A 26,173-nucleotide genomic window follows, 5' to 3' on the forward strand; every position below is an offset into this window, starting at 1 on the left:
CTTGCTGTTTCAGTCTCTGTGAGCCCTTATGAGCCCTGCTTAGTTGATTTAGTGGGATATATGTGCGAATCTTTATCCATAGAATTGTAGAGGGCAGGTATAGAATAATAAATTAGGAACAGATATAGCTCTTTAGGAAAGAGAAAGCAAAAAGATAGATATGAATGGAAGTGGGGTCAAGAATGGGAGGGTCGAGTTGGGACAGGGAGGATAGAGGGAGATTGTGGGAGGGAATGCAGAGAGAGAGAGAGAGAGAGAGAGAGAGAGAGAGAGAGAGAGAGAGAGAGAGAGAGAGAATGAATATTAAGGGACATTTGAGGGGTAGTATGGAAACCTTATATAGCAAACTTTCTAGAAATATACACATACTCATACATATACATATATGAAGGTGATCTAAATGAAATTGCCAATAATGGGGAGGACAGAGTCCCAACTGGCCATCTTTTGTCACCAAATGAAGCTTCCCGTACGGGGATTAGGTTACATCTAATTGAGTTGTCCAATAATCCCCATGGATATCCATAAACAACCCAGGCTGTTGCCAAGACTAGGTTGCTCTCCACAAACTGAAAGGCCCTATTGATGAAGACAACACCTACACAACTTATTGAACCTGAAGATATCAAGTTGGTCTTTGGTTAAGTATGCTACTCTATATACTATCTAAAGAGAAACACAAACATCAAGCCAGTCACAAACCCTTTAATCTACAATGTGATCCTGTTTGTAAGACATGCTAGGGCAATGGTGTCACAAAGCCTGTGGGAGTAACCAACCAGTAAGTGATTTGACCTAAGGCCTACTCCACAAAATAGAACCCTTATCTAACACTACTTGGATGATCAAGTACCAGAGAGTTGATAGCACAGGGACATAGAACAAAACCAAATAATACGAGTCTAAAACAAGAAAAAATATATAGTGATAAAATGACTCATAATGATATTCTGCTATACTCATAAACCAGTGCCTTGCTCAGCTATCATCAGAAAAACGTCCTCCTGCAGCAGCTGGGAACAAATGCAGAGACCCATAGCCTTACATTATGCAGAGAGTGAGAGACCTTGGAACACTAGGCCCTCAGTGGGATGTCTTCATCAGATCCCTCCCCTTAGATTAGAATAAAAATCTCATCATTCATAGTCTTCTCTCACCCTTTTGGAGAAATATTATAGGCTATTTTATGTAACATCAGATCCAGTTCAAATATTACCTGCCCTAATATGTTATCATCAAAGGAGATTTGTCATCTTTCCAGTTATCAAGGAAGTAAGTGTGTTTTCTCACAGCACAGGTGAAATGCTATTACAGTCCTTGATGTTGCATCAATTTCAAAAGAACAACCTTCGGTCAGATCTCATCTATAAAATATCAACTGATTTTCTATCAAGGTTTTCAAGGTTCACTGGCATTTCTCAATGCTCAACCTTTCTATTTCCAAATTGTAACACTGCCTTCCAAGTTAAAGAGAGAACTAGAGGTAAGAAAGTTTAAAAGTATTCATAACTGGAAAAAAAAATCTGAGAGCTTATTCTGCCCGCTCCAAATACCCAAGAAGTAATCAAATCATGACTTATCTTTTCCTATTAGCACATGCACATATGTGCATCAACACAGCTGTTATGTAGCTGTAATAAAAAATTTGGTGGTCATGAATGGGTTAAATATTTGCTTGGCAGTAGCTATGGAACCTAGACATAACCTGCCAGGTTAAAAATTTAAGTTCCACCAACACTAATACAATACTGACAAGATTTCCAGGCTGAATGGGTGCTGATAAAATGTAAAGTTGGTAATTTTAGAAACTACCTAAATTACAAGTGAATGACACAAAGTCCTGTACCGTATTGTTATGTATACTACACAGGCACTTCCTCCACTGTAACAATCTAAGATGTGGAGGATCAGATGTTGACTTTACAGATATTAATTTGGAGGTGCCTTCTAAAACTGTAGATAGTGTCACAATTGTTATTACATCAAGTCTTCAAAATCAATCACCTAGAGCTGGAGTCAGACTCCAGATATTGAGGAACACTGTCACCAAGATGATCATCATTAGTCAGTGAAATTGACGCTGATCTTGATTATCAGTCATCCATACTTCCTACTGACAAGTTATAAATGTATGGTTCCAGCATGGGGTTTCATAATTCACTGGAATAATCCACATAAGATAAGGTGTGGAAGAATCTTAACCACAACTTTTCCGCCCATTCCATATGGAGACAGGGTGTATTTCCCTTTCCTAGTATGGTTATAGCCTTGAAAATAAGAATTTTTAATTTACTTTTTGTGTGCATATGTGGGGGTTATGGTAAGCATGTATACATGTATCATGTGCAAGCATGTTTGGCAAGAGGCCAACACAGAGAATCTTCTACTGCTCTCCACCTTATTTCTGGAGACATGGCATCTCACTAAACGTGCGACTCAGCAATTGGCTAAACTGACTGGAGAGAAAGCTTTGGGGTTCCTTCTGTGTTGGCCTCCTGTTTTCAGCCTCTCAGCCCTGGGTTTACAAGTGTGTGTCACCATCTATACCTTGCTTTCTACATGGAAGCTACAATATCAGTTCAAATTCTCATACTTTTATAGAAAGTAAACAAATTCCCTAACACTCTGAAGTATTTTGGGAGGGATTCATTTATTTTAGCATTATTAAGTGCCACTGTTGTTGAACTGAGTACTTAGTCCCACTTTCCTCCTTAGACCTTGAGCTAGCCCCAAATTCCAAACTTCTCCTAATAGGATATTTCCTTCTGCTCTTGGTTCCGGCGCTTGGTTCCTGCTCCTGCTCCAGTGACTAGGCTCCTTTCCTGACGGATTAAGTACTTCTCTGGAACTTTGGAGTTCAGGTCAACAAGCGTTTTATGTGGGTCCCAGCTACTGAGATGATTCATTGAGAAACGACTGTCTTGTTCAGTTTTGCTTTTTGCTGCCTGTGATAAATGACTTGACCAAAAGCAATCTGGAGAGAGGGGTGAGTGTGTTCTTGACCTGCGGCAGGAGCCCGGAAAAGGAGCACAGACATTCCCCAAACCACTTCACTCCCCGGTCATTCAGCAGGGGCTGCTCCCCTCTGCTGGGGTCTCTCTCTCCCTAACCCATCCCAGTTTGCACCCAGGAACCTCCTCCCTTCTTCCTCCGTTCCGCGGGGCCATGGGATCTGCCAGCTCTGCCTATTTGGGTGCTGGGATGGGGTGCTGAGGGCAACGGGGCCTGCGGGAATTGCTTTGCTTCAATAGCCTGACTGCAGCAAGGTAGGCCCTTTGTTAGCGAGGTTCCTGGCCACCAAGGAAACCTGACCCTGTTCCATAAGATCCATCGGATAGCATTTGAAGGAAGAGATGGGCAGGCACCAAGGCAGGAATTTCTCCACCAATCTGAAAAACAACATGAAAATACCAGAACCTAGTGATCTTACAACAGAAGGACTTGAACACCCTAATCCAGAAGAAGGGGAAAAAATTGACATTATGAAAGCGATAGAGTCCCCTAAACAGCATGTAAAAAACACCCTTATAGAAATGGAAGCGAAGTATAACAAAACGTTTGAAGAAATGAATAAATACGTAAACGATACCCTGGGAAAACAAGAAAAAACAATCAAACAGGTAATGGAAACAGTTCAAGAATTGAAAATTGAAATGGAGGCAAGGAAGAAAACACAAAACGAGGGCCGGCTGGATATGGAAAATCTAGATCAACGAACAGAGACTACAGAAACAAGCATAACCAATAGAATACAAGAGATAGAAGAATCTCAGACTCTGAAGACACCATAGAGAAAATAAACACATTGATCAAAGAAAACAGCAAATCCAAAAAATTCTCATGACAAAACATTCAGGAAATATGGGACATAATAAAAAGACCAAACCTAAGAATAATAGGGATAGAAGGAGAAGAATTACAGCTCAAAGGCCCAGAAAATATATTTAACAAAAATTATGGAAGAAAACTTTCCCAACATAAAGAAAGATGTTCCTATGAAGGGTCAAGAAGCATACAGAACACTAAATAGACTGGATCAAAAAAAAAAAAAAAAAAAAAAACATCCCCTCGCCATATAATAATCAAAACACAAAACATACAGATTAAAGAAAGAATATTAAGAGCTGCAAAGGAAAAAGGTCAATTAAATTATAAAGGTAAACCTATCAGACTTACACTGGACTTCTCTATGGAAACCATGAAAGCCAGAAGGTCCTGGATAGAGGTACTGCAGAAACTAAGAGACCATGGATGCAAGCCCAGACTACTATACCCAGCCAAGCTATCGTTCACTATCAATGGAGAAAACAAAATATTCCAGGATAAGAACAAATATAAACAATACACAGCCACAAATCCAGCCTTACAGAAAGTAATAGAAGGAAAATCATAACCCAAGGAATCCAACATTGCCAACACAGCCTAAATTAACTCAGACATCTAGTGAACCTTCACCAGCACAACTCAAAGAAGGGAAACACACAAACTCTACTACCAAAAAAAAAAAAAATAATAACCGGAGTAAACAACCACTGGTCATTAATATCACTTAATATCAATGGACTCAATTCACGTATAAAAAGGCACAGGCTAAGAGATTGGATACAAAAACAGGATCCAACATTCTGCTGTTTATAAGAAACACACCTCAACCACAAAGACAGGCACCTACTCAGAGTAAAGGGCTGGGAAAAGGTTTTTCAAGCAAATGGACCTAAAAACCAAGCAGGTGTGGCCATACTAATTTCTAACAAATCTAACTTCAAACTAAAATCAATCAGAAGAGATCAAGATGGTTATTTTATATTCATAACAGGAACAATTCATCAGGATGAAGTCTCAATCCTGAATATCTATGCCCCTAATATAAAAGCACCCACTTATGTAAAAGAAACATTACTAGAACTCAAGGCAGACATCAAACCACACAAACAGTAGGAGACTTCAACACACCTCTCTTACCAATGGACAGGTCAATCAGACAGAAACCTAATAGAGAAATAAGAGAATTAATGGAGGTAATGAAGCAAATGGACTTAACAGACAACTATAGAACATTCCACCCAAATAGGAAAGAATATACCTTCTTCTCTGCAGCTCATGGAACCTTCTCAAAAATTGACCACATACTCGGTAACAAAGCAAACCTCTTCAGATACAAAAAAATTTTAGTGACCACCTGTGTCTTATCGGATCACCAAGGATTAAAGTTAGAATTCAACAACAATGCTACCCCCAGAAAGCCGACAAACTCATGGAAACTGAACAGTCAACTACTGAACCACACCTGGGTCAAGGAAGAAATAAAAAGAGAAATTAAAGTCTTCCTTGAATTTAATGAAAATAAAGAGACAACATACTCAAACCTATGGGACACTATGAAAGCAGTCCTGAGAGGAAAGTTCATAGCACTAAGTGCCCACTTAAAGAAAACGGAGAAAGCATACATCGGGGACTTAACAGCACACCTGAAAGCTTTAGAAAAAAAAAAAAAAAGAAGCAGACTTACCCAGGAGTAGTAGAAGACTGGAAATGATCTAACTGAGGGCTGAAATTAACAAAATAGAAACACAGAAAACAATCCAAAGAATCAATGAAACAAAAAGTTGGTTCTTGGAGAAAATCAACAAGATCGACAAACCCCTATCCAAACTAATCAAAGGACAGAGAGAGAACACGCAAATTATAAGATCAGAAATGAAAAGGGGGACATAACCACAGACACAGAGGAAATTCAGAGAATCATTAGATCTTACTACAAAATCCTGTATGCCACAAAACTGGAAAATGCAAAAGAAATGGACATTTTTTAGATAAGTACCATATACCAAAGTTAAACCAGGACCAGGTGAACAATCTAAATAGACCTGTTAGTAACGAAGAATTAGACACTGTTATCAAAAACCTCCCTTCCAAAAAAAGCCCAGGACCAATGGTTTCAATGCAGAATTCTACCAGAACTTCCAAGAAGAGCTAATACCTATACTCCTTAATGTATTTCACAATATAGAAACAGAAGAGTCACTGCCAAATTCCTTTTATGAAGCTACAGTTATCCTGATACCAAAACCACACAAAGACCCAACCAAGAAAGAGAATTACAGGCCTATCTTACTCATGAACATCGACGCAAAAATTCTCAATAAAATACTGGCAAACCGAATCCAAGAACACATTAGAAAAATTATCCATTATGATCAAGTAGGCTTCATCCCAGAGATGCAGGGCTGGTTCAACATACGAAAATCTATCAATGTAATCCATCATATAAATAAACTGAAAGAAAGAAAAACATGATCAGTTCATTAGATGCTGAAAAAGCATTTGACAAAATTCAACACCCTTTTATGATAAAGGTCTTGGAGAGATTAGGGATACAAGGGTCATATCTAAATACAATAAAAGCTATTTACAGCAAGCCGACAGCTAACATCAAATTAAACGGAGAAAAACTCAAAGCCATCCCACTAAAATCAGGAACACGAAAAGGCTGTCCACTCTCTCCATACCTCTTCAATATAGTGCTTGAAGTTCTAGCAATAGCAATAAGACAACATAAGGGGATCAAGGGGATTCGTATTGGAAAGGAAGAAGTTAAGCTTTCATTATTTGCAGATGATATGATAGTATACATAAGCGACCCCAAAAACTCTACCAAAGAACTCCTACAGCTGATAAACACCTTTAGTAATGTGGCAGGATACAAGATCAACTCCAAAAAATCAGTTGCTCTCCTATACACTAAGGATAAGGATGCATAGAGGGAAATCAGAGAAGCATCACCTTTCACGATAGTCACAAATAGCATAAAATATCTTGGGGTAACTCTGACCAAGGAAGTGAAAGATCTATTTGACAAGAACTTTAAGTCTTTGAAGAAAGATATTGAAGAGGATACCAGAAAATGGAAGGATCTCCCTTGCTCTTGGATTGGGAGGATCAACATAGTAAAAATGGCAATTCTTCCAAAAGCAATCTATAGATTCAATGCAATCCCCATCAAAATTCTTCACAGACCTTGAGAGGACAATAATCAACTTTATATGGAAAAAAAAAAACCCAGGATAGCCAAAACAATCTTATATCATAAAGTAACGTCTGGAGGCATTACCATCCCTGATTTCAAACTCTATTCCAGAGCTACAGTATTGAAAACAGCTTGGTATTGGCATAAAAACAGAGAGGTCGACCAATGGAATCAAATAGAAGACCCGGATTTTAACCCACAAACCTATGAACACCTGATTTTCGATAAAGGAGCTAAAAGTATACAATGGAAGAAAGAGAGCATCTTCAACAAATGGTGCTGGCATAACTGGATGTCAATCTGTAGAAGAACGAAAATAGATCCATAGCTATCCCCATGCACAAAACTCAAGTCCAAATGAATTAAAGACCTCAATATCAGTCTGAAGCACTGAACCTGATAGAAGAGAAAGTGGGAAGTACTCTACAACATATGGGTATAGGAGACCACTTCCTACATATAACCCCAGCAGCACAGACATTAAGGGCAACATTGAATAAATGGGACCTCCTGAGACTAAGAAGCTTCTGTAAAGCAAAGGACACTGTCACTAAGACAAAAAAGCAACCCACTGACTGGGAGAAGATCTTCACCAACCCCGCAACAGACAAAGGTCTGATCTACAAAATATATAAAGAACTAAAGAAACTAGATTTTAAAATGCTAATTAAATCAACTAAAAATGGGGCACTGAACTGAACAGAGAATTCTCAACAGAAGTTCTAATGGCCAAAAGACACTTAAGGTCATGCTCAACCTCCTTAGTGATCAGGGAAATGCAAATCAAAACAACTTTGAGATACCATCTTACACCTGTCAGAATGGCTAAAATCAAAAACATCAATGATAGATAGCCTTTGCTGGAGAGAATGCAAATTTGTGCAACCACTTTGGAAAGCAGTGTGGCAGTTTCTCAGGAAATATGGGATCAACCTACCCCAGGACCCAGCAATGCCACTCTTGGGAATATACCCAAGAGATGCCCTATCATACTACAAAAGTATTTGTTCAACTATGTTCATAGCAGCATTGTTTGTAATAGCCAGAACCTGGAAACAACCTAGATGCCCTTCAATGGAAGAATGGATGAAGAAAGTGAGAAATATATACATATTAGAGTACTACTCAGCAGTAAAAAACAATGACTTCTTGAATTTTGCATGCAAATGGATGGAAATAGAAAACATGATCCTGAGTGAGGTAAGCCAGACCCAAAAAGATGAACATGGGATGTACTCATTCATAATTGGTTTTTAGCCATAAATAAAGGACATTGAGGCTATAATTCGCGATCCTAGAGAAGCTAAGTAAGAAAGTGAACCCAAAGAAAAACATATAGTTATCCTCCTGGATATTGGAAGTAGACAAGATTGCTGGGCAAAAATTGGGAACAGGGGGGTGGGGTGGGATGGGGGAAAGGGAAGATGGGGAGAGAAAAGTGAGAAGGGGAGGATGCGGAGAGCTTGGGGGAATAGGATGGTTGGGATAAAGGAAGGGTGGATATGGGAGCAGGGAAGTATATATCTTAATTAAGGGAGCCATTTTAGGGTTGGCAAGAGTCTTGAATCTAGAGGGGTTCCCAGGGGTCCAGAGAGATGTCTCCAGCTAGGTCCCTGGGCAGCTGAGGAGAGAGAGCCTGAAATGGCCCAATCCTATAGCCATACTAATGAATATCTTGCATATTACTACAAACCTTCATCTGGCGATGGATGGAGATAGAGGCAGAGACCCACATTGGAGCACTGGACTGAGCTCCCAAGGTCCAAATGAGGAGCAGGAGGGAGAACATGAGCAAGGAAGTCAGGACCGCGAGGGGTGCACCCACCCACTGAGACAGTGTGGCTGAGCTCACCAAGGCCAGCTGGACTGGGACTGAAAAAGCTTGGGATAAAACCGGACTCTCTGAACATGGCGGACAATGAGGGCTGCTGAGAAGCCAAGGACAATGGCACTGAGTTTTGATCCTACTGCACGTACTGGCTTTGTGGGAACCTAGCCTATTTGGATGCTCACCTTCCTAGTCCTGGATGGAGGGGAGAGGACCTTGGACTTCCCAAAGGGCAGGGAACCCTGACTTCTCTTCTGACAGGAGGGGGGGAGGGGGGAGGGGGGAGGGAAAAGGGAGGCGGGGAGGAGGCAGAAATTTTTAATAAAAAAATAAAAAAAAGGATATTTCCTTCTGTGATTGTTCACATCCTACAGCACAATGAAGACACCTTATTACTCTTATATGTCAGGAAATTTCAAGGCTTTTAAAGCTCTGTGTCGAGAACCAGGGATGGAGATCGGATAGTCTTTACTATACCACACCATGCTTGCAATCTTCTCTAAAAGGAACACAGGAGAAAACAGTTCTTGAGAGAAAAACCTCAACACTGAACCAATACTAATATTACAAGAATTCTGTTGAAAGTAAGGCAGAGAATAACATGAAATGCTTCAGGAGATGGGAATGTTAACTATGCTGATTTCATCATGACACATTATATACATGTATTGAATTATCACAGTGTACCCTATAAATATGAACAACTATTATCTGCCAAAAATAAGAGAGGATGCAGGAATTTTCATTCTCAGCTCCTAGCACAAAACTCATAAATTCTTAGAGTTTCCTCAGTAACAAATACAATATGGGCATGCCTTAACATTTGGCCTCAGTTCCTTGTTCCATAATACATGAGATCTCATAGTAAAAGAGTCTTGGAATCTCTCAAGTATTCAAACTTGCATGCTGATGAGATGACAGTGACTAAGCTTTCCAGGTAGCAAACAAAAACAAAAACAAAGAAACCATACAGGCCATGCTTAGAGAGCCACATCTCCTAACTTTCAGGGACACAATGGGAATTAGAGATTAAGTTAATCACCAATGGTCAGTTATTTAATTAATAGTCTATATAACTGAACTTCTTTAATGATTTTAATTAACAGAAACTGGAAAATTTTCTGATTGGTGAATGCATCTAAGCACTCAAATGGTAGGGCACTGCAACTCCTTGGGGACAGCACCTCCCGTATCTTGTACCCTTATGGACACTATCCCGAGTATCACCTCATCTGCCCTGTCACTCACAGACTTTAGAAAATTTTATTATAACATTTAATTTAGTAACATTAAAGGGTTTCCATGGCTTCTTTTGAGTATTTGTAACAAATTCCTGAACATGAAATGGTTGTAGAAAGCAGGGGTTAGTAGCCGAGTCAGAGAGAAGGGTTAGTAACCCGAAGATACCCCCATGTGTGATTGTCATCTTACACAGGAGACAATCTTGTGACACTCAGTCCTTAAACTGTGGAACCTTTACTAGCTTTGCTTAGCATGGTATTGGAAATAAATGGCAGGCCATGTACATGGTGTTTTCAGAGAACTGAAAAAAACTACTTTTTTTTAAAGCATGCACATATTTATTGTCATGTGAACTGAGGAACTGTTTTCATTTACTTGGTACTCAGAGGATATGGGGGACTACTCAGAAAAGACAGGTGGTTTTCGAGTCAAGGTTTCTCTGTAGCTTTGGAACCTGTCCTAGAACTAGCTCTTGTGGACCAGGCTGGTCTCAAACTCACGGAGATCTGCCTGCCTCTGCCTCCCAAGTGCTGGGCTTAAAGGCATCGCCACTACTGCCCAGCTATGACATGATTCTTATAGGACCCCCCAAAATAAGTATCTCAGTTGCAAGACAGCAAAAAAGGAAGTCTCACAAAAGTCAGCAGTACGTACTTCCAAATAGGAAGGAGCTGCTGTCTGGGACTGAGAGCAGGACTTAACCTTTTGCTAATTAACCCAATTAAAAAATGGGGTACTGAACTGAACAGAGAATTCTCAACAGAAGAAGTTCAAATGGCCAAAAGACACTTAAGGTCATGCTCAACCTCCTTAGCAATCAGGGAAATGCAAATCAAAACAACTTTGAGATACCATATTACACCTGTTAGAATGGCTAAAATCAAAAACACCAATGATAGCCTTTGCTGGAGAGGATGTGGAGTAAGGGGTACACTCATCCATTGCTGGTGAGAATGCAAACTTGTACAACCACTTTGGAAAGCAGTGTGGCGGTTTCTCAGGAAATTCGGGATCAACCTACCCCAGGATTCAGCAATACCACTCCTGGGAATATACCCAAGAGATGCTCTATCATACTACAAAAGCATTTGTTCAACTATGTTCATAGCAGCATTATTTGTAATAGCCAGAACCTGGAAACAACCTAGATGCCCCTCAATAGAAGAATGGATAAAGAAAGTGTGGAATATATACACATTAGAATACTACTCAGCAGTAAAAAACAATGACATCTTGAATTTTGCATGCAAATGGATGGAAATAGAAAACACTATCATGAGTGAGGTAACCCAGACCCAAAAAGATGAATATGGTATGTACTCACTCATTAGTGGATTCTAGCCATAAATAAAGGACCTTGAGCCTATAATTCATGATCCTAGAGAAGCTAAATAGGAAGGTGAACCCAAAGAAAATCATGTAGTTATCCTCCTGGATACTGGAAGTATACAAGATTTCCAGGCAAAAATTGAGAGCTTGGGGGTAGGGGTGGGCTGAGGGTAAGGGGAGATGGGGAGAGAGAAGTGAGAAGGGGAGGATGGGGAGAGCTTGGGGAAATGGGGCGGTTGGGATGGAGGAAGAGTGGATATGGGAGCAGGGAAGTATATATCTTAATTAAGGGAGCCATTTTAGGGTTGGCAAGAGACTGGACTCTAGAGGGGTTCCCAGGTGACCAAGGAGATGTCCCCATCTTGTTACTTGAGCAGCTGAGGAGAGGGAACCTGAACTGGCCCTATCCTATAGCCACACTGATGAATAACTTACATATCACCATAGAACCTTCATCTGGCGATGGATGGAGAGAGAGACAGAGACCTACATTGGAGCACTGGACTGAGCTCCCAAGGTCCAAATGAGGAGAAGGAGGTAGAACATGAGCAAGGAAGTCAGGACCGTGAGGGGTGCACCCACCCACTGAGACAGTGGAGCTGATCTAATGGGAACTCACCAAGGCCAGCTGGACTGGGACTGATGGAGCATGTGATCAAACCGGACTCTCTGAATGTGGCTGACAATGAGGGCTGACTGAGAAGCCAAGGACAATGGCACTGGGTTTTGATCCTACTTCATGTTCTGGCTTTGTGGGAGCCTAGACAGTTTGGATGTTCACCTTCCTATACCTGATGGAGGGGGGAGGACCTTGGACTTCCCACAGGGCAGGGAACCCTGACTGCTCTTTGGACTGGAGAGGGAGGGGGAGCAGGAATGGTGGGAAGGGGAGGGAAATGGGAGGAGGGGAGGAGGAGAAAATTTGTAATAATAATATAAAAAACAAAAAATGTGAAGCAGACATGAGACTTTGATAAAATATTAAACTAGCTGTTGTTCTTGTAGTCCCCCCCCCAAAAAAAGATTAGCGAATCCCAAAGAGAAATTCTATGGGGAAAAAAGCACCCAGATTTTCTCCCTTTCACTCTATGTCTCCTATCTTCATGCCTAGATATTACTGGGTGGCAGTTTCTCTGGTCTATCCCTGGCCTGTTGGAACCCTTGAGGAAAAGGCCATTATCATGCTTGTTCTTTTCCTCTCCACGATTTTTTTCAGCTGCCCTGGGACATCTCCAGTGGCTGGATACTGCCATTAAGGAAATCAGACAAAAAGTATAGGATAAGAGCAGAGGTCACATCATTGGAAGCAGAGTAGCAGTATAATAAACAGTTACTGCATCATTTCCCCTCCCGGGGTTCCTAAAGCCAATTCTACCTGTAAGGTCACCAACCCTCCAACACACATACACACACAGTGGGGAGGAGGGAAGGAGCTGGGAGAGGGAAATGGGGAAGGGGAGATACAGATACAGCATGGAGTAGGAGCCTAGAGAGGGAATGAGATGGCATTCAGGAGACACGAAGGAGTGAGGGAGTCTGGCATTTCAAGCACTATCATCTAGTCTGAATCACTACCACCCAAGGGGTGCCATTTTTCAGCTCCTACATACTTCGGCAGCAACTGCTGTTTCTGTGCAGGAATCCATCCTACAGGATGACTAGTACCAGCTTCTTGAGCTCCCGACCTGACAAACACACCTTTGATTGACTGAGGGATTATTCCATACAATCAATACTTTCATTCTGGACACATTTAAAAAAAAGGTTATCAAGCTAACACCTTGGACACCAGCTCAACCACTTTAACCTCCTGCCCCTTGTTTGACCTATTCCAATTGCCAGGTATGCCTTTCCTTTCCTTCTCCACGAAAGCAAATATATCTGTGTCCAAGCAAAAGACTCATCATACAACTTCCCATCAGACCAGCCAGACTACAGAGCATCTGTAGCACAGGGAACAGAATAATATCCTGTCTCTAGAGCTGAGCTCGTTACCAAAAGAACCTGAACCTCCTTACCTTGAAGACGGTTGGAGGGCTAGCTGGATTAGTGGTCAAAGCTTCCAGTCTGAAGCCAAGGGTCTTGCTCTCTAAGAGTGCTTGGTCTAAAAAAAAGGATCCCTGAGGAGTTGGATCATGAGACGATTCTTTAGCAGTAAATTATATAATGTCCAATAATATGGATATATAATGTCCAATAATATGGATAACATTAAATGTTCCAAAGTATTGCGTGTAAGATGGCAATCACCTTTTCTATAATATTAGTCTATCATTTGATTTCCTGTGCATATGAAGTTTGATATGTACTATTTATATCTATCCCCTTTGACTCTTTTTGATCTTAGCAGCTGTCCACCGTCTTGGTAAAATTTGTGCAGCATGCTCCCATTTTATTAACACGAGTTGCAATTTTATCTCTTTGAAAATATTTTCTGAACAAAGAAAATAAATATTTTTTTCTGTCTAACAATAACAAAATATTTTCTATTTCCCATAATTTGGACTCTATCTCCAAACCAAGTTTACTCGTGACTTGTGAAATACTCCTGGATGAAGGCTTGCTGTGGTCTGTGGCTTTTGTGTCATGGCAAAATCCCCAGAACATAAACTTACCATTGTAATCAATGTAAAGTGTACAAGTCAGTGACATAAGCGACCACCACCACTGTCTAGCTGCAGAACTTTGCTGCCACCTAAAAAGGAAATGTCATGATTGTTTGAGTGTCATAATTACACGAGAAATTTCATTTATTGTAGCATCAACAGCCCAATACAAACTTAGTAAACTTGGTTCTGAAGTCCCATTCATTTACAGCTTTTCTAAATCACTTTATCACTAAACTTTTTCTTAACATTTTAGGTTAATCATTTATACAAACATATCCTTTTCCTAGCATGCCCATCTACAACTAGATTCACTGGATGGGAACATATTAACTTTCGTATGTTTTGCTAAATTTTGTGTTTCTTAAATGCCTGTCTCTAAAAATTTAGCTTTGTATATTTTAATCCAGATAAGGGCTATATGAAGCTGCTTTAGTCACAATGAGCTCAGCCATTTTATTTATACATACATTTTAAACACATAGTTTTTCAAACATGATGCCAAATTCTTCTCTAGTTTGCTATAAAATTACTAATGTTGTTTCATGTCAATAAATCAATCCATACAGTTATTTCAATTGTTAGTACTTTCCTTGAACTATCATCATACAAGAAATATTACTTCTGAGCCCATTTAATTAGACACAGTGGTTCTCAACCTTCCTAATGCTGTGACCCTTTAAATCACTTCCTCATGTTCTGGTGACCTCTAACCATAGTTATTTCTGTTGCTACTTCACAATTATAATTTTGCTATTGTTATGAATTCTAAGTATGTTTTGGCTACAGAGGTTTATTGAAGGAGTCACAACCCACAGATTGAGAACCACTGAATTAGTCTTTTTCATTCACCCTTTAGGTACTATTGAAGCAAAATCTAAACTTCGAATTGTTAATTTCAGTTTGGTTTATGCAGTTCCTCAACACTTACCTTGCCTAATTTTCCACCTGTATGTACTTTCTACGCTCCTCTCAATTATTTCACTCATGTTATTGGAACATATTTTCCCAACACACACTTTGCTTCACATCACTATGGCTCATTTCCAAGATGCTTACTGTTCAGGGACTATCTAGGTCCCACTTCTTGGAAGCATTTCTTGAGTACCAAAGTTCACAGTAATCTCCCTTCCTAAAATAGGATTTTCTACTAAGCATGTGCTTGTTCTAATACTAATCATCTATATTTTGAATGTGTATAATAGATCTGCACCTGCTTTTTCAAGTGAAGAAGGGTCATTTATGCCAATTTCAACATCGAACTTTATTGAAAACACAGACTCAAGTAGAGAACCACATGTTTAAACAACAAAGAGCAGGGTAGCTTACTCATATGACTTGGTTCACTGGGAGCTCAACTCTAAAAAATATCACAATCTGAACAGTAAGACAAATATCAACAAATATGTTTTCGGTTCTGATATATTTTGGCATCCACAAATGATCCAGCTCACAACAAGAGTTTGACAAGTTAACAATAGCATTAAAAATCTAAGTTACAGCACAGAACCAGACTGTGAACACCAAAGCACTATTTGGGGCTCTTTGGGAACATAAGGCTGAGCAGTGGCAGGTGGGTCAACACACTGAATTTACTGTCCCTCCTCGGGGTCATCCAGATCGTCTATTTGGATTTGCAGCCGTTTAGCTAGCTCTTCAAACTCGTGGAATGCAGAAACAAGTGGTTCAAGACAGAAATCTTCATCAATTAAAGACATTGCGCCACTTTTTACAATACTACTGATATTCTGAAACATTTTAATAATAATCTGAATGTTATCATTTGTTTCCTCTACGTTAAAGAGACCCACAAATATGGACAGAGCATTGGCACTGAATAGTTTTTTTGCCACCATAGGATTGTTAGACAAGTTCAACAGCATTTTTAGAACATGAAACTTTGTTCTTTCATTGCCTGTGCTTAATAAGTTGAGAAATCCAGACATGTAATTGGCAATCAGTGTGTGATAATCAGTAGTTATAGTGAGGTGTCTAAGCATCCTCATTCCAGTGAGCTGCTCAACGGAATCCAAACCATGTGCAAGGGTTTCCTCACACACTTGGCATATAAAGGTCTCAATCATGTTTAGATTTGGATAAGGTGGAGCCATGTGGATCATATTTTCCAAAAAATTAGTCCTACCTCGGGAGGAAGGATAATTCATCAGGGTTTCAATCAGTGAGACAACACCAGAATCTCGAATGAAATCGCGGGTAAACTGAGAAGCAGTTCTCATACCCATTGCAATTTTAGAGATTTCATGGATAAAAGGATCGCGAATTTTATCCATTAGCAAAAGGAGTTCCTCAAATTCTGCAGAGCCAATTTTAAGCTCGCACTGTATGCAGTTGCAAGACCAGTTCTCAGGGTCTGCACTTTCCTTGGCCTTAAGGTGCTCTCGAATCTCCTGGACTGATCGGTAATTGGGATCATACTGAAATGGGAACTCAGGTTCAGGCAGATCAGGCGGAAGGCCAGATTCCTGCTCTTCCCCTTCCCCTTCCCCTTCCCCTTCTGCACCAAGTTCCTCATCCTTGGCTTTTGCCTCAGTATCTTCAGAATCCCCTTCAAATATTCTAAAGGGGAATTCAAAAGGGAAGCCAAGCCCACAGTAAAGAACAGGTTTGAATTCAAAAGTAACCTCATCCCAGGTTTTGGGCCTGGATGATTCATCAATGTCTTCAGTTGCATCTCTGAACCTGCTCTTATCCCTGTATACAGGGGTAGGATTTAGGTCAAAGCAGGCCTCATCTCTATCCCAGAACCAGGACCCAAATATGGCCTCTTCTTCAGACTCAGGCCTGACCTCATCTCTGGCCACAGCCCCCAAATTGGGCTTTTCTTCATTCCAAAACAGAGCTCCACCAATGGCTCCCTCTTCAGCCCCTGGTTCAGATTCACAGACTGCTGAAGCTCCAGCCTCCAAACCAGTCTCCTGTTCTGCCCAGAACCAGGATCCAATAATGACTTCCTCCTCAAAGCTGGATTCTTGTTTGACCCTGTCACTGGTTTTAACATCATTTTCGTTGCTGTTTTTCAAGATATTATTAGACTCTGCCTTGTCTCTGCGCCTGAACCTACTAGCTTCTTCCCCAGGCAAAAACCAGGACTCTTTGTAAAACTCATCTTCAGATTCCAATTCAAAATAGTTCTCTCTCTTTGCCCTGACCTTAGGTCGCACATTTGCCTCTTCGCTGGCTCTGGGCCTAAACAAGTCATTGGTATTTTCTCCAGCCCAAAGGCAGAATGGGTTGCCTGCCTCATCCTCAGACCCAGACCAAGAATCTTGTTTGGATCGGGGCCCGGACCTGTCATTAGTCTGATGTTTAGCCCTGTGCCTGGACCTAGTATTTGTCTCCTCCCTTGGCCAGGATCTGATACTGGTCTCCTCTCCAGTCCAGATAGAAGACATTGTAGAAGTTTCATCTGCTGACCAAAACCCAGACTCATTAGAGGTCTCCTCCCTTACTCTAGGCCTGGGATAACACCAAGAACCTGTATTAGTCTCTTCTCCAGGTCTAAACCAGGGCTGGAGTCCAGCCTGACCCTGGGCCCCAGGAAAGGTTTCCTCATTCATACTGACCAGTTCTCTATCCATAGAGAGACTCTTGGATTTGGGAACTGATGTAGACGCAGCACTGACCAGGGGCCACGTGACAGCATTAGGTAAGGGTGCTCTCTCAGCCTGTGACATTGCCTCAGCCCCAAACTCACTCTGGGCCCACACCTGGGCATCATCCTTAGGTCGTGCTCCGGGGATTGGCTTGGCCTCAGTCTTAGGGCGAGCACCACCTACTGCCCTGGCATCGGTTTTGGGCCTGGCACCAGGCATTACCTGGGCCTCAGATCTAGGCCTTGCCCTAGCCATTGTCTGGCCATTATTTTTAGGCCTTGTTCCAGACACTGACTGGGTTTCAGATTTAGGCCTTGCCCGAGATGAAGATTTACTCCCAGTTTTGCGCTTTGCCCCACTAGTGGCTGGAGCCTGGGGCCTGACTTTGGGTCTGACCACCATAGGGACTTCACTTTCTCGATTGGCCCCACCCATAACCTCTTCCTGAGGCTTCTTATCAGGTTTGGCCTGAGAGCCAGTTTCAACTTCTGCCCCAGTCATGGTTTAAATTAGAGAGAAGGCTCAATTAAGGATGCCTACCAAAGTCTCAGTCTCAACAAGAGATTTGTCACAATATTGTATCTTCTTCACACTCTGATCTTTTGATGATCCAAGAGATATAGTGAGTAGCAGAGGTAAACCACCAATCTGGCACCAATAAGATTCCTACCCAAGAACAATCTCAGTCAATAACACAGATACAGTGCAGAAGAGGCGAAACCAAGCCGGAGGAAGATGGACAGGTCCCAGGTGGGTGCAGACCTGTTGACTGCACTGGTCAGCAGCAAGCGCAGAATCACCAAGCAGCCACTGTAGGTGATCTAGGAAGAGAAAAAAGAGCAAGTCAGTCCTATACAGTTCGCTTGCCTCCTGGAGAAACTTACACAGAGACATTGCTGAATGATGGTGAGTGGAACAGCTCAGCTAGGAGAAAACCTCTATGTTCCTCTTGCCTGCTGGAACACAGGTGCAGGGTTGAGGAGACAGTGCACACGCTAGAAATGAAGACAGAGGGGAGCCCCAATCTCTCAGTAGTCAGTCTTGTTGATCTCTACTGCCCTCATCTAAACGTGAACCCTCACCCGTACCCACCTTCACCGATGTGGAGCAATTCCCTCCTCTCTTCTATGTCCAGGTGGTGCTAAGATCAACAGCTGACGGCAGGAAGTCCTACAAATGCATAAAAGAAAATGGAGGCTCGGTGCCTGCTACGTGGGCACACATCTCTGAGCCCAATCCAACAACAAAACCATGCCTGCTTTCTGCCTAAAGTTCCTGTTCCCTGGTCCCAGCTCTCATGTCTTGTCCTACGGATCATAGTCTAATTCACATGCACCTCAACATTCCTAGGAGCTCTGAAAGGAAACAAAGGATGCTGTGGCAGTGAGCAAATTTAGGGGACAGCAAAGACATCATGCATCCTCTTAGGTTAGAGCAGTCTGCATCTGCCTCCTCAGTTCCTGGGTCCTCCACTGCCCCCCATTCTCACCAACCTCCAGAGATCCGAGACAGTCTCCTCGATGACTGTTTTCTTTCTTGCAGAGCTGACAAGACTTAAAGCAGGTCTGTGGACAAAGAGGAAAATGTAAGACAATCAGGACATGATGGCAGCAGCTGTGGGCAGATTTAGGGGACAGCAAAGACATCATGCATCCTCTTAGGTTAGAGTAGTCTGCATCTGCCTCCTCAGTTCCTGCGTCCTCCACTGCCCCCCATTCTCACCAACCTCCAGAGATCCGAGACAGTCTCCTCGATGACTGTTTTCTTTCTTGCAGAGCTGACAAGACTTAAAGCAGGTCTGTGGACAAAGAGGAAAATGTAAGACAATCAGGACATGATGGCAGCAGCTGTGGGCAGATTTAGGGGACAGGAAAGACATCATGCATCCTCTTAGGTTACAGCAATCTGCATCTGCCTCCTCAGTACCTGGGTCCTCCACTGCCTAGATTCTTACCAACCTCCAGAGATCTTGAGATGCTCTCTTCAATGCTCTTCTCTTTCTTACAGAACTGATCAGACTTAAAGCAGGTCTGTGGACAAAGAGGAAAATGTAAGACAATCAGGACATGATGGCAGCAGCTGTGAGCAGATTTAGGGGACAGGAAAGACATCATGCATCCTCTTAGGTTACAGCAGTCTGCATCTGACTCCTTAGTTCCTGGGTCCTCCACTGCCCCCCATTCTCACCAACCTCCAGAGATCCGAGACAGTCTCCTCGATGCCTATTTTCTTTCTTACAGAACTGATCAGACTTAAAGCAGGTCTGTGGACAAAGAGGAAAATGTAAGACAATCAGGACATGATGGCAGCAGCTGTGGGCAGATTTAGGGGACAGGAAAGACATCATGCATCCTCTTAGGTTACAGCAATCTGCATCTGCCTCCTCAGTACCTGGGTCCTCCACTGCCCCCCATTCTCACCAACCTCCAGAGATCTTGAGATGCTCTCTTCAATGCTCTTCTCTTTCTTACAGAACTGATCAGACTTAAAGCAGGTCTGTGGACAAAGAGGAAAATGTAAGACAATCAGGACATGATGGCAGCAGCTGTGGGCAGATTTAGGGGACAGGAAAGACATCATGCATCCTCTTGGGTTGAGCATTCTGCATTTGTTTCCTCAGTACCTGGGTCCTCTACTGCCCACGATTCTCACCAACCTCCAGAGATCTTGAGACAATCTCCTCGATACCTATTTTCTTTCTCGCAGAACTGATCAGACTTAAAGCAGGCCTGTGAACAAAGAGGTGAAAATGCTAGGCAATCGGGAAATGATGGCAGCAGCTGATCTTCTTGAGAAGAACACCACAAAGGAGAAGACTGTGTGTCTTTCATCATTTAGGGTCCTACTGCTGGAACATTCTAGTTTTATTTTGCCTGGCTGCAGGGTTCCTGAGATAACACCCACTTCCTGATGTCATAATCATTAGTCCTTCTGCCATTCTCAAGATTCACCACTAGGTGGCCACATTTCCTTTTCTTGCGCAGCAAAAAATGGGGGAAGGGCGCAGCACATTCTAGAAAGCAGGTACTGAAGTGGTCCTTGGATTTATGACTCCGTCATCATCCCTAAACCACCTTTTCAGACCCCAAATTTGGGAGGGAGAGAGGGAGGGGAAGGGCATTGGGGAAAGTACCTGAAAGGCTGTGAGAAATGAGATTAGGAGAGAGACACTAATGCATACCCCACCTGTCTGATCTGTCACCCCCACCATTTTCGCATCTCCACTCACAGTCTGGTGCCCACTCCCATTGCCACACACCTCCAGAAATCCAGGTCATTTTCCTGTTCCTCCTTCCTTAAGCCTCTGGTCTACAGATGCTCACTGTGGCCTGTCAGAACACGCCAGACCTACCGCGCAGACAGGAGACTTTGCCATCAAGCAGGAGCCTGTGGGAAGGGACGGCACCCAGGGCGCAGGGTACAAGGGTCCCTTTCCGGAAACAGATCAGCGTCCTAGTAGCTTAGGCGACTCACCAGCCTCCCCCGCCCCCAGCTGAGCTGGCCCCAGAGATGGACACCCGCCCCGCACCCTAGGGCTCCCAGCGCGCCCCCCCCATACACACACAACTCCCGCACCGCCATTTTTCCCGCCGTTGCCTACCGTACAACATTTTCTGGGCCTATTCTGACACCTGAAGGGATACAGCCAGGCTGTCTACCCCGCCAGCCTCCAGACTATCACAGCCAGTCACTCCAGCCGCCCCCTGGGCCCGCAGCCCGAGCCGGGTTCCCGCTTCCTCCTCCCACCTAGGATCTCCGGGAACCGCGCACCACTCCGGGGAGCCCCCGCGACCCGCTCGCCCCCCACTGCACTGTCAGGGCCGGGCGGTGGTCCGCAGAGCGCGGCCGCCCCGAGCCCTCGACACACCCCCACTTGCCTGGCCAGGCGCACGGCCCAGGTCTGCGGGCTTCCCCGCGTCCCCCGTCTGCTCTCGGCTGTGCTCGGTCCTCCGCAGCTCCTCTCTCTGGGCTCTCGGCGCTTTGCGCGCGAGTGGAATGGCAGAGACGCGTCCCGCCCCCACGCCTCTGCAGCAAACGGGCAGGGGCTGTTGCGCAGGATGCGGCAGGCACAGCTCGCCTCGAGGGTGTCGGGAAGGGGGCGGAGGGATATGGCGCACGGGCTCGACGCCCCCTCCCGGGCCCACCGTAGTTCCGACTCCGAGAGGGCGGGGCCGCACGCAGCCCAGCGCCCCTGGGGAGGGGGTGGGTCGCACAGTGAGCTCCTGCAGCCCCCTGCTCACCCTAACCAGAGACCACCACCACTTTTCTGGTGCCACTCCAGGGTGGGGGGTGCCTGAGAGCTAGGGTCTATGAGGGCTTTGGGGAGGAGGGGACTACATGAAGGGGGGTGTCTGGAGTTGGGGAGCAGGAGGCAGCGGAGGGATACTGAGTGGGCCCCTAGGTACATCAGCACTTCAAAACGAGGCTGGACATTGCCTGCCCCTCCCTGCTTCCCCCTCTACCCACTCATATGACGCCAGTGGAAGTGGGGGGCGGGGGACACTCAGTACTGCAGCCTGAGAGGGGACAGGTGACCTAGCAACAGACAGCCAGTAGGTTGTTCCTGTTGGTTCTCCCATGTTTTTTCTCACTGGTTCATGCAGCCATGAAGAGGAGGGGGGCTCTTCTGTCTCTAAGGGATCTGAAGTGGGGGCTTCTGTTACATCCTCCCCCTCCTCAACTACCCTTATTCTAAAGGGAAACAGAGGCAAAGAGGAAAGACGGAGGAAGAGAGGGAGAGGGAGGAAGAGAGAAGAGGAGAGAGAGAGAGAGAGAGAGAGAGAGAGAGAGAGAGAGAGAGAGAGAGAGAGAGAGAGAGAGAGAGAGAGAGAGAGAGAGAATTTTCTCATTCTAAGTAGAAATTTATTGACTATTGCCCTTTCCCTGTCAGTATTTCAGGGTGTCTTAGAGTCCTGCCTCTCAGCTGTTCCATAGCTAAGTGTTGGGACACAGTTTGGGCCTGTTCAGTTTCCTTGCCAATGGTGCTCTGAAATCTTCTCTTGCCAAACATGTCCAAGCTCTCATATTCGCCCGTATGCAAACGCAGGAGGAATTAACTAGCTCCGATGTCAGCCATGTCTAACTGCCTAGGTTCACGGTGTATCTCAGGGAAAGGACCCTCCACGCATCTTTTCTCTTAAGACCCATATCTGACTCATTTTGAATCTTTCATTTTGCTCTATCCACAGAATTCCCTCTGCTCTTCATCCTCTTTTGTCTGTGCTTGTTTGTAGGAAAAACAGCAGTCGCATTAAGCACACACTGAAGCCGTTGGGCTTGCCCACTTAGAAATTCATTTAAGCACCTACCCAGTGTTTAGCAAAATAACAACCCATACCCAGTCCATTCCTGTGAATATGTGTTATTTGGCCAAGGAGAATTGAAGTTGCAGGTGTACCTATGGTTTTTTTTTTAATTCTTTTTTAATTAAAATTTCCAACTGCTCCCCGTTTCCCATTTCCCTCCCCTCCTCCCACACATTGCCCCCTCCCCCCACTCCCCTCCCCCATCCCCACTCCTCTTCTCCTCCCCCCAGTCCATTCCCCCTCCCTCTCGATACTGAAGAGCAGTCCAAATTCCCTGCCCTACAGGAAGACCAAGGTCCTCCCACTTCCATCCAGGCCCAGGAAGGTGAGCATCCAAACAGGCTAAGCTCCCACAAAGCCAGTTCATGTATTAGGATCGAAACCTAGTGCCATTGTCCTTGGCTTCTCATCAGCCTTCATTGTCCGCCATGTTCAGTACCTATGGTTCTTAATCGTGGAATTTAACACACAATTATGCTGGATTATTCTCTCCAATATAACTGCAAGAGTACTTCGGTGTGGCATAAGCTTCTGTGTTCGAAGCAAGCAGCATGGGGGAAGAAAAGCTGGAAAGTCCATTGTTGGCTTTGAAGATGGGAGTACGGTAGCCATAGAATGTAATCTGTCAGCAGAAGCTGGGCAGAAAACCATAGAAGAGCCGGGTGGTGGTGGCGCACGCCTTTAATCCCAGCACTCGGGAGGCAGAGGCAGGCGGATCTCTGTGAGTTCGAGACCAGCCTGGTCTACAAGACAGGGTTCAGGCTGTTCCAGGACAGGCTTCAAAGCCACAGAGAAACCCTGTCTCGAAAAACTAAAAAAAAAAAAAACTAGAAGATTCTCCCATAGTGATGGTAACAGGAGAGGAACCCTCAGAACATCTTTGCATTACTCTCATCTTTTAAATATAATTTATAACCTCCATAACTGTAAAATAATAAATGTGCCTTATCTTAAGCTACCACATTCGTAACACAGGTGCATCTGTCTAGTTCCTGTTCCACCTCTCTGTGTTCAAGGCATCCTGGTTGGGAAAATTTTTCTAAAATATGTTTCTGTGCATAGCAAAGTTTTCTTGCCAACATTCCTCCACTGCTTGTACATATGTACATAGTACATATAGTCTGTACATAGTATTCAGCATTTTAAGCCTTTTTAATGAATAATTTCTCATGTGCATAGCTGTTTTGTGTGTGTGTCTGCAACACATGCTTGCTTAGTACCTGCGGAGGTCAGGAACATGGGGTCCCTTGTAACTCAAGTTACAGATGTTTGTGTGTCAGTATCTGTGTGCTGAGAATAAAACTCAGGTTTTCTTCAAGGATAGTAAGTGCTCTTAACAGCTGAGAAATCTCGAACCCCTTGTATTCAGTATTTTAAGCAACCCAAAGCGGATGAAGTTATACTGGGGCAAGCACATGCATTATATGGAAATTCCTTGGTGTTTTGTGCAAGTGACTTGCATTCCCATAGACTTTGATCTGAGAAGGTTTTGGGACCCCTCTGCCGTGGATACTGAGGGAGTCCTGTAATTCATTATGTCAATATTAAGAAACTCCTTTCCCATCCTGACTCACTACACTCACTACCGTTTGCTATGTTTCCGTCTCTAGGAAAATCTGGTTTGCAATCATTTCTCAACACTGCTACTACCCCTACCTCTTCTCTCTCTTTTTACTAAGGAAGAAATATTTTTGTGATGGTCCTTGAAGCTCAACTTGGAGACTGCTACCTTTTTTTTCTTTTTGCAAACCATTACTAATTTGAAAGGAGAAACCTGCTTTCATTGTGAAGTTTTCTGTATTTCCATAACAGTATTTTTTGACTCACATTGTTTATATGTTAAGAAAAAAGCAACCCCCAAACAACCCAGGCTGTTGCCAAGGCTAGTTGTTGCTCTCCACAAACTGATGGGAAGGCCCTGTTGCTGAAGACAATTATCTCCATAGTTCATTAACTATTGGAGAAGTTGATCTGGTGCCTACATAGAGCCTTCACCCATACGGACTAGTGTTCGTGCTACTGAAGGTCCTCTACATGCTGCAAAGCTGCCCTGTTTATAAGATGCACTAAGGGAAACAGTGACGCAAACCTTGCGGGAGTAACTAGTCAGTATCTGATTGGATTTAAGGCCTACTCCAGGAGATGGAATTCATACCTGAAACTATTTGGTTGTCAAGAGTCTGATACTAGATAGGCCAGGGACCAAATACTATTACTGTTCTGCTAAGGGAAGGTTTGAGTAAAATGACGGCTAATGACATTCTGTTGTACTCATAGATCAGTGTCTTGCTCAGCCAATAGCAGAGAAGCTTTTTCCTGAAGCAGACAGTAACAAATACGGTGGCCCACAGCTGGACAGCACAGAGTGAAAGACTTTAGAACACTCAAGTCTTTTTTTCCACATTTTTATTTTTTAAAAATTTACTTTTCATTGTAAATTCCGACTCCAGTTCCCCCTCCCTCCCCTCCTCCTTCCCATCCCCATCTGTTCCTCAGAGAGGGTAAGGCCTTCCTTGGGAAGTTAACAAGGTCTGGGATATCAACTTGAGGCAGGACCAAGCCTGCCCCCCCCCCACCAATATCAAAGCTGAGCAAGGTGTCCCTCCATAGAGAATGGGCTTCAAAAAGCCAGTTCATGCACCTGGGATAACTCTTGGAGAGACTGCCAGGGCTCCCTCAACAGACCAGGCCACACAACTGTCACCCACATTAAAAGGGTCTGGTTTGGTCTCATGCAGGTTTCCCAGCTGTCAGTCCATAGTCCATGAGCTCCAACTAGCTTGGGTCAGATGTTGGCTGGCTCTGTGGTTTTCGCCATCATGCTCCTGACCACCCTGCTTTGTTCATGTGATCCATCCTCCCTCTCTTCAAGTGAACTCCAGGATCCCTCAGCCCAAGGAACACTCAAGTCTTAAATGGAACCTCACCATCAAATCCCTCCTCTCAAGGCTCAGGGAACCCTGCAGAAGAGGAGTCAGAAAGTTTAAGAGCAAGAGGGGATGGAGCACACCAAGGAAACAAGGCCTTCTAGACACAGCAGAGCCAATGCACATAGGAATTCACAGAGACTGTGGCAACTTGCCTAGGGCCTGCAAGGGGCTGAGACTGATAGGGTCCCAGTACTGAGAGGGAAAGTGGACACAAGCCCACATCTCTAACACAATGTAGTCTCTCTGAGTGTACATATAAGGCTAGGCCCCATGCCCAAGAAGAGATGGCCA

At 43.7% G+C, this 26,173-nt stretch overlaps 1 protein-coding gene and 1 pseudogene across 1 annotated transcript; both read right to left on the reverse strand.

The window, feature by feature from the left end:
* Positions 1-15,312: 15,312 nt before the first annotated feature.
* Gprasp2 (G protein-coupled receptor associated sorting protein 2) lies at positions 15,313-18,323 on the reverse strand. The gene has a single exon (XM_057760455.1). It carries the CDS (start codon positions 18,145-18,147, stop codon positions 15,625-15,627), a length of 2,523 nt encoding a protein of 840 aa, XP_057616438.1. The 5' UTR covers positions 18,148-18,323; the 3' UTR covers positions 15,313-15,624.
* Positions 18,324-18,327: 4 nt separating this feature from the next.
* Positions 18,328-26,173, reverse strand: part of LOC130868537 (uncharacterized) — a 66,973-nt pseudogene continuing 59,127 nt past the window's right edge.

This window comes from Chionomys nivalis, chromosome X, assembly GCF_950005125.1.
Source record: "Chionomys nivalis chromosome X, mChiNiv1.1, whole genome shotgun sequence".
In the NCBI taxonomy this organism is placed as follows: domain Eukaryota; kingdom Metazoa; phylum Chordata; class Mammalia; order Rodentia; family Cricetidae; genus Chionomys; species Chionomys nivalis.

Excerpts from the sequence above, each read along its gene's own strand:
- Gprasp2 (XM_057760455.1), bottom strand. The coding sequence starts at position 18,147 with ATGACTGGGGCAGAAGTTGAAACTGGCTCTCAGGCCAAACCTGATAAG.